At 47.1% G+C, this 16,646-nt stretch overlaps 1 protein-coding gene and 1 non-coding gene across 2 annotated transcripts; one reads left to right on the top strand and one right to left on the bottom strand.

Moving 5' to 3' along the window:
- Window positions 1-8,356: 8,356 nt before the first annotated feature.
- LOC123087916 (probable methyltransferase At1g29790) lies at window positions 8,357-11,964 on the top strand. Its single transcript, XM_044510032.1, has 2 exons — window positions 8,357-9,819; window positions 10,738-11,964. The coding sequence occupies exon 1, from the start codon at window positions 8,631-8,633 to the stop codon at window positions 9,771-9,773; it is 1,143 nt and encodes a 380-aa protein (XP_044365967.1). The 5' UTR covers window positions 8,357-8,630; the 3' UTR covers window positions 9,774-9,819; window positions 10,738-11,964.
- Window positions 11,965-13,115: 1,151 nt separating this feature from the next.
- TRNAA-AGC (transfer RNA alanine (anticodon AGC)) lies at window positions 13,116-13,188 on the bottom strand. The gene has a single exon. It is a non-coding gene; the product is annotated as a tRNA-Ala (tRNA).
- Window positions 13,189-16,646: the final 3,458 nt, after the last annotated feature.

The following is a 16,646-nucleotide window of genomic DNA, read 5'->3' as shown; positions in this document are numbered from 1 at the left end:
AAGTAGAAGTAATCATTGGCGTGACAACTTCATGAAGACACGATGATGGAGATCATGATGATGGAGATCATGGTGTCATGCCGGTGAGGATGATGATCATGGCGCCCCAAAGATGGAGATCAAAAGGAGCAAAATGATATTGGCCATATCATGTCACTATTTGATTGCATGTGATGTTTATCATGTTTTTGCATCTTATTTGCTTAGAACGACGGTGGTAAATAAGATGATCCCCCATAATAATTTCAAGAAAGTGTTTCCCCTAACTGTGCGCCGTTGCGAAAGTCTGTTGTTTCGAAGCACCACGTGATGATCGGGTGTGATAGATTCTAACGTTCACATACAAAGGGTGTAAGACATATTTACACATGCAAAAACACTTAGGATGACTTAACGAGCCTAGCATGTACATACATGGCCTCGGAACACAAGAGACCGAAAGGTCGAACATGAGTCGTATAGAAGATACGATCAACATGAAGATGTTCACCGATGATGACTAGTCCATCTCACGTGATGATTGGACACGGCCTAGTTGACTCGGATCATGGATCGCTTAGATGACTAGAGGGATGTCTGTCTGAGTGGGAGTTCATTATATAATTTGATTAGATGAACTTAATTATCATGAACTTAGTCTAAAATCTTTGCAACATATGTCTTGTAGATCAAATGGCCCACGCTAATGTTGCCCTCAACTTCAACGTGTTCCTAGAGAAAACCAAGCTAAAATATGATGGCAGCAACTATACGGACTAGGTCCGGAACTTGAGGATCATCCTCATAGCTGCCAAGAAAGCATATGTCCTAGATGCACCGCTAGGTGAAGCACCCGTTTTCCTAGCAACTCAAGACGTTATGAACGCCTGGCAGTCGCCTAGTGATGATTACTCCCTGGTTCAGTGCGGCATGCTTTACAGCTTAGAACCGGGGCTCCAAAAGCGTTTTGAGCAGCACGGAGCATATGAGATGTTCCAAGAGCTGAAAATGGTTTTCCAAGCTCACGCCCGGGTTGAGAGATATGAAGTCTCCGACAAGTTCTACAGTTGTAAGATGGAGGAGAATGGTTCTGTCAGCGAGCACATACTCAAAATGTCTGGGTTGCACAACCGCTTATCTCAACTTGGAGTTAATCTCCCGGATGACGCGGTGGTCGACAGAATCCTCCAGTCACTCCCACCTAGCTACAAGAGCTTTGTGATGAATTTCAATATGCAGGGGATTGTGAAAACCATTCCTGAGGTATATTCAATGCTGAAATCAGCGGAGGTGGAGATCAAAAAGGAACATCAAGTGTTGATGGTCAATAAAACCACTAGTTTCAAGAAAGGCAAGGGTAAGAAGAACTTCAAGAAGGACGGCAAGGGAGTTGCCGCGCCCGGTAAGCCAGTTGCCGGGAAGAAGCCAAAGCATGGACCCAAACCTGAGACTGAGTGCTTTTATTGCAAGGGAAGCGGACACTGGAAGCGGAACTGCCCCAAGTACTTAGCGGACAAGAAGGCCGGCAACACCAAAGGTATATGTGATATACATGTAATTGATGTGTACCTTACCAGTACTCGTAGTAGCTCCTGGGTATTTGATACCGGTGCGGTTGCTCATATTTGTAACTCAAAACAGGAGCTGCGGAATAAGCGGAGACTGGCGAAGGACGAGGTGACGATGCGCGTCGGGAATGGTTCCAAGGTCGATGTGATCGCCGTCGGCACGCTACCTCTACATTTACCTACGGGATTAGTTTTAAACCTCAATAATTGTTATTTAGTGCCAGCTTTGAGCATGAACATTGTATCTGGATCTCGTTTAATACGAGATGGCTACTCATTTAAATCCGAGAATAATGGTTGTTCTATTTATATGAGAGATATGTTTTATGGTCATGCCCCGCTGGTCAATGGTTTATTCTTAATGAATCTCGAATCGAACGTGATGTTACACATATTCATAGTGTGAATACCAAAAGATGTAAGGTTGATAACGATAGTCCCACATACTTGTGGCACTGCCGCCTTGGTCACATTGGTGTCAAACGCATGAAGAAGCTCCATGCTGATGGACTTTTGGAGTCTCTTGATTACGAATCATTTGACACATGCGAACCATGCCTCATGGGAAAAATGACCAAGACTCTGTTCTCCGGAACAATGGAGCGAGCAACCAACTTATTGGAAATCATACATACTGATGTGTGCGGTCCAATGAGTGTTGAGGCTCGCGAAGGCTATCGTTACGTTCTCACTCTCACTGACAACTTAAGTAGATATGGGTATGTCTACTTGATGAAACACAAGTCTGAGACCTTTGAAAAGTTCAAGGAATTTTAGAGTGAGGTAGAGAATCAACGTGACCGAAAGATAAAGTTCTTACGATCAGATCATTGGGGAGAATATTTAAGTCATGAATTTGGTATGCACTTAAGGAAATGTGGAATCGTTTCACAACTCACGCTGCCTGGAACACCTTAGCGTAACGGTGTGTCCGAACGTCGTAATTGCACTCTATTGGATATGGTGCGATCTATGATGTCACTCACCGATTTACCGCTATCATTTTGGGGATACGCTCTAGAGACAACTACATTCACTTTAAATAGGGCACCATCTAAATCCGTTGAGACGACATCGTATGAATTATGGTTTGGGAAGAAACCTAAGCTGTCGTTTCTAAAAGTTTGGGGATGCGATGCTTATGTCAAGAAACTTCAACCTGAAAAGCTCGAACCCAAGTCAAAAAAATGTGTCTTCATAGGATACCCTAAGGAAACCATTGGGTATACCTTCTACCTCGGATCCGAAGGCAAGATATTTGTTGCCAAGAATGGGTCCTTTCTGTAGAAAGAGTTTCTCTCGAGAGAAGTAAGTGGGAGGAAAGTAGAACTTGATGAAGTATTGCCTCTTGAACCGGAAAGTAGCACAGCTCAAGAAAATGTTTCTGTGGTGCCTGCACTGGATAGAGAGGAAGTTAATGATGATGATCAAGGTACTTCGGATCAAGTTGCTACTGAACTTCATAGGTCCACAAGGACACGTTCCACACCAGAATGGTATGGCAACCCTGTCCTAGAAATCATATTGTTAGACAACGGTGAACCTTCAAACTATGAAGAAGTGATGGCAGGCCCAGATTCCAACAAATGGCTTGAAGCCATGCAATCCGAGATAGGATCCATGTATGAAAATAAATTATGGACTTTGACAGACTTGCCCGATGATCGGCGAGCGATAGAAAATAAATGGATCTTTAAGAAGAAGACGGACGCGGATGGTAATGTTACCATCTATAAAGCTCGACTTGTCGCTAAGGGTTATCGACAAGTTCAAGGGGTTGACTACAATGAGACCTTCTCACCCGTAGTGAAGCTTAAGTCCGTCCGAATCATGTTAGCAATTGCCGCATTCTACGATTATGAGATATGGCAAATGGACGTCAAAACGACATTCCTTAACGGCTTTCTTAAGGAAGAATTGTATATGATGCAGCCGGAAGGTTTTGTCGATCCTAAGAATGCTAACAAGGTATGCAAGCTCCAGCGCTCCATCTATGGGCTGGTGCAAGCATCTCAGGGTTGGAACATTCGCTTTAATGAAATGATCAAAGCGTTTGGGTTTATGCAGACTTATGGAGAAGCCTGCATTTACAAGAAAGTGAGTGGGAGCTCTGTAGCATTTCTCATATTATATGTAGATGACATACTTTTGATGGGAAATGATATAGAACTTTTGGAGAGCATAAAGGCCTACTTGAATACGTGTTTTTCAATGAAGGACCTTGGAGAAGCTGCTTACATATTAGGCATCAAGATCTACAAAGATAGATCAAGACGCCTCATAGGTCTTTCACAAAGCACATACCTTGATAAGATATTGAAGAAGTTCAATATGGATCAGTCCAAGAAGGGGTTCTTGCATGTGTTGCAAGGTGTGAAATTGAGCTCCGCTCAATGTCTGACCATGGCAGAAGATAGAAAAAAGATGAGTGTCGTCCCCTATGCCTCGGCCATAGGGTCTATCATGTATGCCATGTTGTGTATCAGACCTGATGTAAACCTTGCCGTAAATTTGGTAGGAAGGTACCAAAGTAATCCCGGCATGGAACACTGGAAAGCGGTCAAGAATATCCTGAAGTACCTGAAAAGGACTAAGGATATGTTTCTCGTATATGGAGGTGGCGAAGAGCTCGTCGTAAAGGGTTACGTAGACGCTAGCTTCGACACAGATCTGGATGACTCTAAGTCACAAACCGGATACGTGTATATTTTGAATGGTGGGGCAGTAAGATGGTGCAGTTGCAAGCAAAGTGTCGTGGCGGGATCTACATGTGAAGCGGGGTACATGGCAGCCTCAGAGGCAGCACATGAAGCAATCTGGATGAAGGAGTTCATTACCGACCTAGGAGTTATTCCCAATGCGTCGGAGCCAATGACTCTCTTCTGTGACAACACTGGAGCCATTGCCCTTGCCAAGGAGCCCAGGTTTCACAAGAAGACTAGGCACATCAAGCGTCGCTTCAACTCCATTCGTGAAAATGTTCAAGATGGAGACATAGATATTTGTAAAGTGCACATAGATCTGAATGTCGCAGATCCGTTGACTAAACCTCTTCCGCGAGCAAAACATGATCAACACCAGAACTCTATGGGTGTTCGATTCATCATAGTGTAAGTAGATTATTGACTCTAGTGCAAGTGGGAGAATGTTGGAAATATGCCCTAGAGGCAATAATAAAATGATTATTATTATATTTCCTTGTTCATGATAATTGTCTATTGTTCATGCTATAATTGTGTTATCCGGAAATCGTAATACATGTGTGAATACATAGACCATAATATGCCCCTAGTGAGCCTCTAGTTAACTAGCTCGTTGATCAATGGATGGTTACGGTTTCCTGACCATGACATTGGATGTCATTGATAACGGGATCACATCATTGGGAGAATGATTTGATGGACAAAACCCAATCCTAAGCATAGCACAAGATCGTGTAGTTCGTTTGCTAGAGCTTTTCTAATGTCAAGTATCATTTCCTTAGACCATGAGATCTTGTAACTCCCGAATACCGTAAGAGTGCTTTGGGTGTACCAAACGTCACAACGTAACTGGGTGGCCATAAAGATACACTACAAGTATCTCCGAAAGTGTCTGTTGGGTTGGCACAGATCGAGACTGGGATTTGTCACTCCATATGACAGAGAGGTATCTCTGGGCCCACTCGGTAATGCATCATCATAATGAGCTCAATGTGACCAAGTGGTTGATCACGGGATCATGCATTACGGTACGAGTAAAGTTACTTGCCAGTAACGAGATTGAACGAGGTATTGTCATACCGACGCCGAATCTCGGGCAAGTAACATACTGATTGACAAAGGGAATTGTATACGGGATTACTTGAATCCTTGACATCGTGGTTCATTCGATGAGATCATCGAGGAGCATGTGGGAGCCAACATGGGTATCCATATCCCGCTGTTGGTTATTGACCGGAGAGTCGTCTCAGTCATGTCTGCGTGTCTCCCGAACCCGTAGGGTCTACACACTTAAGGTTCGGTGACGCTAGGGTTGTAGAGATATTAGTATGCAGTAACCCGAAAGTTGTTCGGAGTCCCGGATGAGATCCCGGATGTCACGAGGAGTTCCGAAATGGTCCGGAGGTAAAGATTTGTATATAGGAAGTCCAGTTTCGGCCACCGGGAAAGTTTCGGGGGTCACCGGTATTGTACCGGGACCACCGGAAGGATCCCGAGGGTCCACCGGGTGGGGCCACCTATCCCGGAGGGCCCCATGGGCTGAAGTGGGAAGGGAACCAGCCCCTGGTGGGCCGGTGCGCCCCCCTTGGGCCTCCCCCTGCGCCTAGGGTTGGAAACCCTGGGGGTGGGGGCGCCCCACCTGACTTGGGGGGCAAGTCCCCCCTTTGGCCGCCGCCCCCCCCCCCCTGAGATTGGATCTATAGGGGGGCGGGGCCCCCCAGGGCCCCTATATAAAGAGGGGCGGAGGGAGGGCTGCACACCCAAGCCCCTTGCGCCTTCCTCTCCCTCCGTAACACCTCTCCCTCTCGCTGAGCTTGGCGAAGCCCTGCCGAGATCCCTGCTGCTTCCACCACCACGCCGTCGTGCTGCTGGATCTCCATCAACCTCTCCTTTCCCCTTGCCGGATGAAGAAGGAGGAGACGTCTCTCCCAACCGTATGTGTGTTGAACGCGGAGGAGCCGTCCGTTCGGCGCTAGGATTATCGGTAATTTGGATCACGACGAGTACGACTCCATCAACCCCGTTCTCTTGAACGCCTCCGCTCGCGATCTACAAGGGTATGTAGATGCACTCCTCTCTCTCATTGCTAAATGACTCCATAGATTGATCTTGGTGATGCGTAGAAAATTTTTATTTTCTGCAATGTTCCCCAACAGTCTGGCCCAGACGCCATGGGCCTCGGCGTTTGGACCCGTGGCCTCCGCAAAACTCCTTTTGCACTGAGCTAAAGCCTCATGGGCTTGACCCCTTGGCCTCACCATATCATCCAATATATGAATCTTTACCTCCGGACCATTCCGGAGCTCCTCGTCATGTCCGTGATCTCATCCGGGACTCCGAACAACATTCGGTCACCAACATACATAACTCATATAATACTATATCGTCAACGAACGTTAAGCGCGCGGACCCTATGGGTTCGAGAACTATGTAGACATGACCGAGACACCTCTCTAGTCAATAACCAATAGCGGAACCTGGATGCCCATATTGGCTCCTACATATTCTACGAAGATCTTTATCGGTCGAACCGCATAACAACATACGTTGTTCCATTTGTCATTGTTATGTTACTTTCCCGAGATTTGATTGTCGGTATCTCAATACCTAGTTCAATCTCGTTACTGATAAGTCTCTTTACTCGTTCCGTAATGCATCATCCTGTAACTAACTCATTAGTCACATTGCTTACAAGGCTTATAGTGATGTGCATTACCGAGAGGGCCCAAAGATGCCTCTCCGACAATCGGAGTGACAAATCCTAATCTCTATCTATGCCAACTCAACAAACACCATCGGAGACACATGTAGAGCGCCTTTATAATCACCCAGTTAAGTTGTGACGTTTGGTAGCATACAAAGTGTTCCTCCGGTAACCGTGAGTTGCATAATCTCATAGTCATAGGAACATGTATAAGTCATGAAGAAAACAATAGCAGTAAACTAAAACGATCAAGTGCTAAGCTAACAGAATGGGTCAAGTCAATCATATCATTCTCCTAATGATGTGATCCCGTTTATCAAATGACAACTCATGTTTATGGTTAGAAAACCTAAATCATCTTTGATTAAGGAGCTAGTCAAGTAGAGGCATACTAGTGACACTATTTTGTCTATGTATTCACACATGTATTATGTTTCTGGTTAATACAATTATAGCATGAATAATAAACATTGATCATGATATAAGAAAATATATAATAACTTTATTATTGCCTCTAGGGCATATTTCCTTCAGTTGTCGCGCGTGTAGCAGAGATGCCGCCTCACATAGTGGCTGCATGGCCCACCGGCTGGGCCCGCGGGCAGCAGAATCTGTCGGCCTATGGCCCGGCAGGAGCAGCGCACGCCGCCTCGTCTTGTGGCAGCTGGGCCCACCAGGCCCGCCCCGTTCCATCCCGGCGAGAGGAACTGTGGTAAATACGTTATACCCCGCGTGACCGCCTCCTGCCGTGGCGGCAGGGCCCCCCACCTCCTGGCGTGGCGGCAAGTGCCACGTGTCACCTGCCGCACCTGCCGCCACGGTCCAGGGGTCTTTTTTGTCAAATATATCGACGGGTAGTACTTTTTGACAATTCTGTTAGCCAGGGGGTCTTTTTGGACAAAAAATCATCGATGATATAGTCGCGACATCGACTCATGATGGCCGCGTGACGCACGCGAGCCTCCTCCTCCGCGCCACTGCATTGTGCCACCGCAAGGAATCAGGACAACACCATCTCCGGAGAACCGCCTGGGAGAGAGGAATGATTCAATGCCGCTACCTGGTCAACAAATGCAGTGGGTGGCCCGTATGAAGAAAGATGAGAGGGACGGTTAGCGACGGGAGAGATACGGGGATGAGTGGTGCGAAGACGAGTGGATGTGTTTGCAACGATTGCGTTTTTCCCGATCAATTTCGTTCGCTGACATAGTTGTTCCTCTGCTAAAGATTCGCGATCAAATCCAACGGTTAAAAAGACATTTGTCCCCATTTCATCTCGTAAAGTTCCGCCCTCGCAGTTTGGTCAAAAGAGTTAGACCTAATCCAACAAACAATACAAGGAATCTTTTAAAAACTTGAAAAAAAGAATTAGGCCAAACCTAGAACCTGATGTATTTTTAGAACTAAAGAAATGTACTGTGTTTGGGATAACAAATAAATCAAGGTACATACGAGACCGGATGTCATACACAACGACAACCCCCTCGGTCCTCTCTATCTCACTCCCCACTCCCCACTCCACTCGATTCGCTCTCGCTGAGCAAGCCGGCGCCCGGAGCAGAGCCCGAGATCCCTCCCCGCCGCGCCGGGCCGTGGTTTCCACTAGCCGAGCTCGCAAAAGCCGCTGCCTTCCATCCCTCTTCTCGCCCGCTCGGGGGAGCAACGGAGCCGCGCGCCATGGGGTCCGTGTCCCTGAAGCTGCCGGCGTCCCGCCGCCGCCACGGCGGGCCGCTCTCCTGCCTCTGCTCACCGGCGCCGCTCAACCTCCTCATGCTGCTCTCCCTCCTCTGCACCAACCTCCTCGCCTTCTTCGCCTTCTTCGCCGCCCCTCCCCGCCACGACCCCGCCGCCGGCACAACCCCCTCCGCCTCCTCCAACCTCTCCGCGCACGTCGCCGCCATCGCGCTCGAGATCGGCGGCGGGTCCTCCTCCTCCGGCGCCCGCCTCCCGGACGGCCTGCCCCCGGAGCTGCTCCTCTTCCTCACCCCGCACGCGCTGCCGCTCGGCCGCGACGCGCGGACGGGGCTCACCCACATGCCGGCCTCCGTCGCGGCCTCCTGCCTCCGCTCCCCGTCCGCGCTGGCGCTCCTCTCGGCCTTCATGTCCTACGCGCCCCACTCCGCCTGCCCGCGCAACGCCACCCTCCCGCGCCGGCTCGTCTCCAAGGGCTGCGAGCCGCTGCCCCGCCGCCGGTGCCTCTCCCGCGGGCCCCGCGCCCCGCTCCCGGCCTCCGGCATGGGCCTCGACCACCGCCGCTGGGACGGCCCCGCGCGCGGCGGCGGCCACGAGTTCCTCGTCGACGACGTGCTGCGCCTGGCCGCGTCCAAGATCCGGATCGGCCTCGACGTCGCCGGCGGCGCCGCCAACTTCGCCGCCCGGATGAGGGAGCGCGGGGTCACCGTCGTCACCTCCGTGCTCGACGGGCCCGGGAAGCCGATGAACGAGTTCGTGGCGGCGAGGGGCCTGTTCCCGCTCCTGCTCTCGCCGGCGCACCGGTTCCCCTTCTACGACGGGGTGTTTGACCTGGTGCACGTCGGCACCGCGGCGCTGGACGAGGCCGGGTCGCCCGCCATGGGGCAGGCGGCGACGCCGGAGGCGCTGGAGTTCTTCCTGTTCGACGTCGACAGGGTGCTGCGCGCCGGCGGGCTGCTCTGGATCGACAGCTACGTGTGCCAGAGCGAGGAGAGGAGGCGAGTGGTTGCCAAGCTCGTTGACAGGTTTGGTTACAAGAAGCTCAAGTGGGTCGTCGGAGAGAAGGCCGGCGGTGCAGCGACATCAACCTACCTCTCGGCGGTGCTGCGAAAGCCGGCAAGAAGCTGAAATCATACTACACAAGGATTGTTCAATCCAGGCTCCTTGGTCAGAGGTACGACGACTGTACCTTCAAATTGTTTGTAGCTCGCAGATTTTGATGGGACGACAAGGAATTTTTTAGATTACAGAAGAAACCGGTGCTACGGATTAGCTTGATTCCATTGGTTGTTGAATGTTGAGAGATAGTGACTGAAAGTAACTGCAAGATTGTACAACTCTTCTACATTGGTTGTTGAACGTTGAGAGATAGTGACTGGAAATAACTGCAAGATTGTACTTCCTTCGATTCATATTACTTGTCGCTCAAATGGAAGTATCTAGACGTATTTCAGTGCTAGATACATCAATTTGAGCGACACGAAATATGGATCAGAGGGAGTTTCTACATTTGTTGATGCTATTAGATGGGACACAAGCCGTGCAGTGCTACTTTTGTTGCTCTATTGGTGAATTGCAATTTGTGGAAGAGGTTGGCAAATGGTGTACACTGTACTGATCTTCCATTTCAGGAAGAATGCGAAATTAACTGACGCTGTTCGAATCGAGCTACCTACCCATGATATGGTCCATCCAAGTCTATCATTGATAGTATGTTGTGCAGCTCCTTTCAATCCATCTGTCTATCATTAATTCCCATCTAGCTTAGGCAAACCTGCATAAGCAAAATAGTCCAACAATTGGTTATCTTATTTATCGTGACAATTATTAACTGACAAAATTATTGACATCTTGTGCTTGAAGCTTGATTACGAATAGCTTTTATTTTCTGAAACAATATGTGTTTTGCGCTAATTTACGTGTCATGCAAAAAATATCATGTCATATTTTGTTGTTTTTCTATTTGACACTGGCCTACAGATATGAATTCATTATAGTTAGTTACATGAGTTGCCGTGTATCAGAGTTATTATATGACATGTTCCTATCTAATTGTACTAATTTATAGCAACACCATGTCCATATGGATCAGGTTATTAAGGTGCTTTGCTTCTTCTGGAGCAGTGGGAAACACAACCAATTTTTATCATCCGAAACCAATCAAAATATAGTTGCCGGTGCATTTCATACAGCCATAGCATCACTGATGTTCAATCTTCGGATTTCTGATGGTCTAAGGCGTCTAGAAAAGGAGGATACACTATATCTCCGAAGTGCATATGAAGTTTTCTTAACCGCAGACTGAAGAGTTGCCATGTAAAAGTTTTTTGCCGAACATAAAACTATCAATTCTAGGAGCACCATCTGATGAAACCAGGGATTTCTGTGCTTTCCTTCCCTGTACATACACAAACTGCTTACCTACAAAATGAAGGTCAGGATGAGTGAATGACTGTATCAGCAGGCAGCAGCACATACACATCTCCTCCAAAGTGTAAAGGCTGCCTGAAATGCTGCATTGTTACCGTTATGCGACGTAAATCATGTTAGTGCTATATGGAACTGTTATAATGTTCACCCCTGTTTGCTCTCAGTTTTCGTTGTTACTAGGGAGTGGTTGCAGTTTGAAATGCTAATTTCCTTGGTGAGAATTTGTGGCATTTTAGTCGTTGAAATGGTTCGTGGCTTAATATTTTTGTGTATTTTTGATCCTTCATGTTCAGTGCACACATTGGTCCTACTGATTTTGGCAACTGGGTAGGAATAAGTTCAGAATTTTGGTTGATCGGCTTTCACCAGTCGGCAGAAAAAAGGTTGGTACTTCGGTGATATATAATCTTGCGAGTGTTGCTAGCTGGGGTCTTTCTTTGCTGCTGCTTCTGTGACAAGGTTTGTGTTGGCCGGCGTTAATTTTCTGTGACAAGGTTAATTTTCTGTAAGGTTCCATGTCTTTTTGTTTTTGTTCATCATAGTGGAACCTAGTTTGTTCCTTTTACCCCCCAAAAAATGGACCAGGTATAAATGTGTTAGTTCCCAGTTCATCTTTATCTGGTTGAAGGTTTGTAGCTTGCATGGTGACAGTTTCACCATGGTGTTTCCATTATTTATGTATCTTTCACCATGTTATGTTGCGACTGTCTCTTGATGTGGATGCTGAATTGGCGAGGTTGATTGGCTTTTTTTGGGACACTCGATTTGGCTGAATAAATTTGTTGCCCAGTGTTTTTGTTCTTCATAGTGTACCCTGGTCTTGTTCCTTTTACCATCAATGTGCTAATTCCTAGTTCATCTTCATCTGGATGAAGTTTTGTAGATTGCTTTGGTGACAGTTTCACCATGATGTTTCCATTATTTATCTACAAAAAAATGATGATAATTTGGCTGATTCAGATGGCGACAGTTTCCACAGCAACACCTCGAGAAGTCGAGATGTATAAAAGAACTTAAACTTACAAAAAGATAAAAATGCGCATCCAGGGAATTAAACTTACAAAAAGATAAAAATGAGAAGAAATGCGCATCAATTGGATTCTGTATTCGGATTTGCAAAAAATGAGCAAAAATATTAGATTGAAGAAATGCGACTGTCTCTTGATGTGGATGCTGAATTGGCGAGGTTGATTGGCTTTTTTTGGGACACTCGATTTGGCTGAATAAATTTGTTGCCCAGTGTTTTTGTTCTTCATAGTGTACCCTGGTCTTGTTCCTTTTACCATCAATGTGCTAATTCCTAGTTCATCTTCATCTGGATGAAGTTTTGTAGATTGCTTTGGTGACAGTTTCACCATGATGTTTCCATTATTTATCTACAAAAAAATGATGATAATTTGGCTGATTCAGATGGCGACAGTTTCCACAGCAACACCTCGAGAAGTCGAGATGTATAAAAGAACTTAAACTTACAAAAAGATAAAATGCGCATCCAGGGAATTAAACTTACAAAAAGATAAAAATGAGAAGAAATGCGCATCAATTGGATTCTGTATTCGGATTTGCAAAAAATGAGCAAAAATATTAGATTGAAGAAATGCGACTGTCTCTTGATGTGGATGCTGAATTGGCGAGGTTGATTGGCTTTTTTTGGGACACTCGATTTGGCTGAATAAATTTGTTGCCCAGTGTTTTTGTTCTTCATAGTGTACCCTGGTCTTGTTCCTTTTACCATCAATGTGCTAATTCCTAGTTCATCTTCATCTGGATGAAGTTTTGTAGATTGCTTTGGTGACAGTTTCACCATGATGTTTCCATTATTTATCTACAAAAAAATGATGATAATTTGGCTGATTCAGATGGCGACAGTTTCCACAGCAACACCTCGAGAAGTCGAGATGTATAAAAGAACTTAAACTTACAAAAAGATAAAAATGCGCATCCAGGGAATTAAACTTACAAAAAGATAAAAATGAGAAGAAATGCGCATCAATTGGATTCTGTATTCGGATTTGCAAAAAATGAGCAAAAATATTAGATTGGAGAAGTGGGGTATCGATCCCCATACCTCTCGCATGCTAAGCGAGCGCTCTACCATCTGAGCTACATCCCCTGTTATGAATCTACTAATTAACTTACCTGAGTATTCCCTCCGTCCGAAAATACTTGTCATCAAAATAGATAAAAAGGGGTGTATTTAGAACTAAAATATATCTAGATACATCTCCTTTTGTCCATTTTGATGACAAGTATTTTCGGACAGAGGGAGTAGATGGTAGTTTACATGGCTTGTTGAAAATCGCAACTGTGTGGTGAATAAAAAGGTGGTTATGTATACGGTATACCCCACTTCTTTGTTTTTTGCGTTCAGTTTCACCAAAGTTTAACCAGGGCCGGTCCTGATATTTCGGGGGCCCAGGGCAAAATTACAACCGGGGACAAAAGGAGATGTATCTAGATATATTTTAATCTTTATTTTGAAACAATAGACAACAATAAGTTAGGTAAAGGAATGAATCTAAAATAATAATCTCATTTCTTTTTAGATTCATTCCTTTACCTAACTTATTATTGTCTATTGTTTCAAAATAAAATGAAAATTGTAAATAGTGTATTCCTTTATTTAATTAGACAGATCGAATACCTGACAGAGGGCAAACATCAAGATGAAAGGTTTAAAGTTTAAAAGCTTCATTTGCAACAATAAAAAATCATTTACCTACCCGACGGCTACGGGAGTCTGAGTGGCTTTATTATATAACCATGTTTGGATTGAAGTTATGTGTGTATAGCTGAGACCTTCTTCCAATTTTTAAGTTAAATTTGCAGTCATGATGATTTGGAGAGAGAATGCAAAGAACGACAATCGAACATATAGCAGGCAACTTTTTCAATAGATAAGGCGATTGGTGTTGTGTCGACAAAGTACAGACAAATAGAGCAACTGGCACACGAAATTAAAATTTTGTACTGCGTCATATGCGAGACCTTCTAAGATCTGACTGCTACTGAACCATATGAACGTGACCAACTAGAAAGAGCAGGTTAGGGATGACCTTATAAGTGGAGTGGCTTCGTCTTGCACATGACAGGCATCTCACGAACGGGGGATAACACAATGGGACTGGGGACCTGGAGGAAGACCAGCCGGCCGCATGGCGGAGAGCGATCTACATCGGCGCCGCGACTCGCGGTCGGGGCCCCCGGGGGAATAGGATCGTCGCGAAGTGGCGAACTCGCGATGGGAAGAAGGAAAACAGGAATTTCTCCGTGCGCTCCAGGTCGATGCCTCCTTATGGTCTGGGCCATGGGCTCCTTGTGAACCCTGGAGGGGCCCCCTAGATTTCGGGGGCCCTGGGCGGCCACCCCCTCAGGGTCGGCCCTGAGTTTAACGACCTGAGGAGGTCATGACCCTAGCAAAAAAGCAGCCGTACAGCTTTGAACCCTACCGCATGAGTAATACTTCCTCCGTTCCTAAATGTAAGTCTTTCTAGAGATTCTAATAAGAGACTACATACGGAGCAAAGTGAGTGAACCTACACTCTAAATATATCTATATACATCTGTATGTAGTCTACGGTGGAATCTCTAAAAAGACTTAGTACAAGTATCTTGTTCGTTCCGTTTCTTTTTGACCTCCCGAATCAGGAAAGAGTTTTTTCATCTATCAACTTCCTTGTCTCCCAGCACGTCAACGGCCTTGAGGCAGTCTGATTCAACAACTATGGGCGAAATAGTCCATTGTAGAGCTAGCGAAACACCTTTAGAGATACTAGTAGCTTCTGACTCAAGAGTGTCCTGACCTGTGATTAAAATGTCCAGCCTGCTGTGAAGCTAAGACCATCTCCAACAGACGCCGAACGCGCCGCGCGCCGCACGCCCATCATCTGGTTTGGCGCGGCGCGCAGCGCTAGCTCCAGCAACTGCGCTAAAGTGCAGCGCGCACGCGTCGCTCCAGCAACGCGCAAAAAATGCAGCGCGCACACAATATTTTTTTTATTTTTAGAATCGGAAGCATAGATAAATAAAAACTAGATAGATTGCATAAATAAAAAACAATACAAAGGTATTTTACATCGGTGCAACTAGATAGATAGTTTGAAAGCATAGATAAACTACGGCACAACTAGATAGAAACTACTCCAAGTCGCTATCATCATCACCATCATCATACTCGTCGGTGTCGTCCGAGGTATCGAGCCATATGTCCAACCAACGATCATCATTTTCCGTGAAGAACGACCTCCCACCTGCTGCAACGATATCTGACTGCGCATTCGCCAATGCCTTCCGCCGACGCTTCTCCAACCGCGAATTGCGGCGCCTTCGCGTGTCCTCCTCGCGGCACCTTGCCCAGTAGGATTGCTCGTAGGCGACGTCCTCCGGGTGGCGCCGACGCCACTCCCCCATGACCCGCTCGTCCTCCTGGGCAACGAGGAGGCGGCGCTGCCGCTCAGTGTGCTCCACACGGTCTTCTGCCGTGTTAAGACGAGGCGACGGGGCGACGTCCAGCGCCTGCTGGAGCGTGTAGACGTCCTGGAAATTCATCTGCCCGCGCGGCCTGCCTAGGCGCCACGCCGCCGCGTCGTACGCGTGGGCGGCCTCGTGCGTCGTCCCGTAGGTGCCCAGGCCGAGCCGGAGATCGCCGAAGCATATCTCAGAGTAGTACCCACCGTTGCGGCGCAGGCGGACGCCGCAGAAGCCCGACGCTCCTCGGCGGCGCGGCGGTATGGTGGCGCGTCGTTGGCGGGGCGCTGGAGCGGTGGAGGCGCGCGTGGCAGAGGGGGGGGGGGAAGAGGTGCGTGGCAGAGGAAGTGAAATCGGAGTCGTGAAGAAGGCGCGTGGCGAGCGCCGCATTTTATAGGCACGCCGGAAGCGGTGCGCCAAAAATGGCGCGCGAGCTGCCGCCTTTTCGCGCGCGCGCGCAAACGATTCCCGCGCGCGAGAGTTTCCCACCATCGCTGGAGCGCGGCAAAACATTCCGCGCGCGCTAAAAGCTGGGTTTACCGCGCGTGCGCGTCTTTTGACGCGCCTGTTGGAGATGCTCTAATAGCACCATCACAATCTCTTAATTGGCACCAGTCCTCTTGAAGCCGGTGTGGCATGACTGTGATGCTGAAACCTGGGGCTTGGCCGCCGCTTAATCTGGGCATCAAACATGTCCCTGGAATGGCTCTGATCAACGAGTGTGAGCCTGGCCTTCTCTTCTACTCCCTTCGTCCTATAATATAAGAACGTTTTTGACACTATGTTATTACTTTTAGCACCAGTAGAACTGGACACTTTGTCCTTGCTGCTATTACCATTTGCATTTGGTGCTTATTATGCTCTCCTGATTGACTTTCAATAGTTATAGTCTTGTTGTAAGTATTGCTTCTCTAACCGGGATTTGTGTTGGTCGGCTTTATTTTCCATGTCTTTGTGTTTTTGTTCATCATATTGGGACCTGGTCTTTCTTTCTTTCTTCCTTTTTTGCGAGAGAATGTTTCAATTTATTCATTAATCATGGCAGTATAAAGAACACAAGAGGTAATAAAAATTACAACCAGGTTCATGGACCACCTAGCAATG

Source organism: Triticum aestivum, chromosome 4A, assembly GCF_018294505.1.
Source record: "Triticum aestivum cultivar Chinese Spring chromosome 4A, IWGSC CS RefSeq v2.1, whole genome shotgun sequence".
In the NCBI taxonomy this organism is placed as follows: domain Eukaryota; kingdom Viridiplantae; phylum Streptophyta; class Magnoliopsida; order Poales; family Poaceae; genus Triticum; species Triticum aestivum.
Note: the sequence above shows the minus strand (reverse complement) of the source record. Positions and strands in the feature narration are given on the sequence as shown.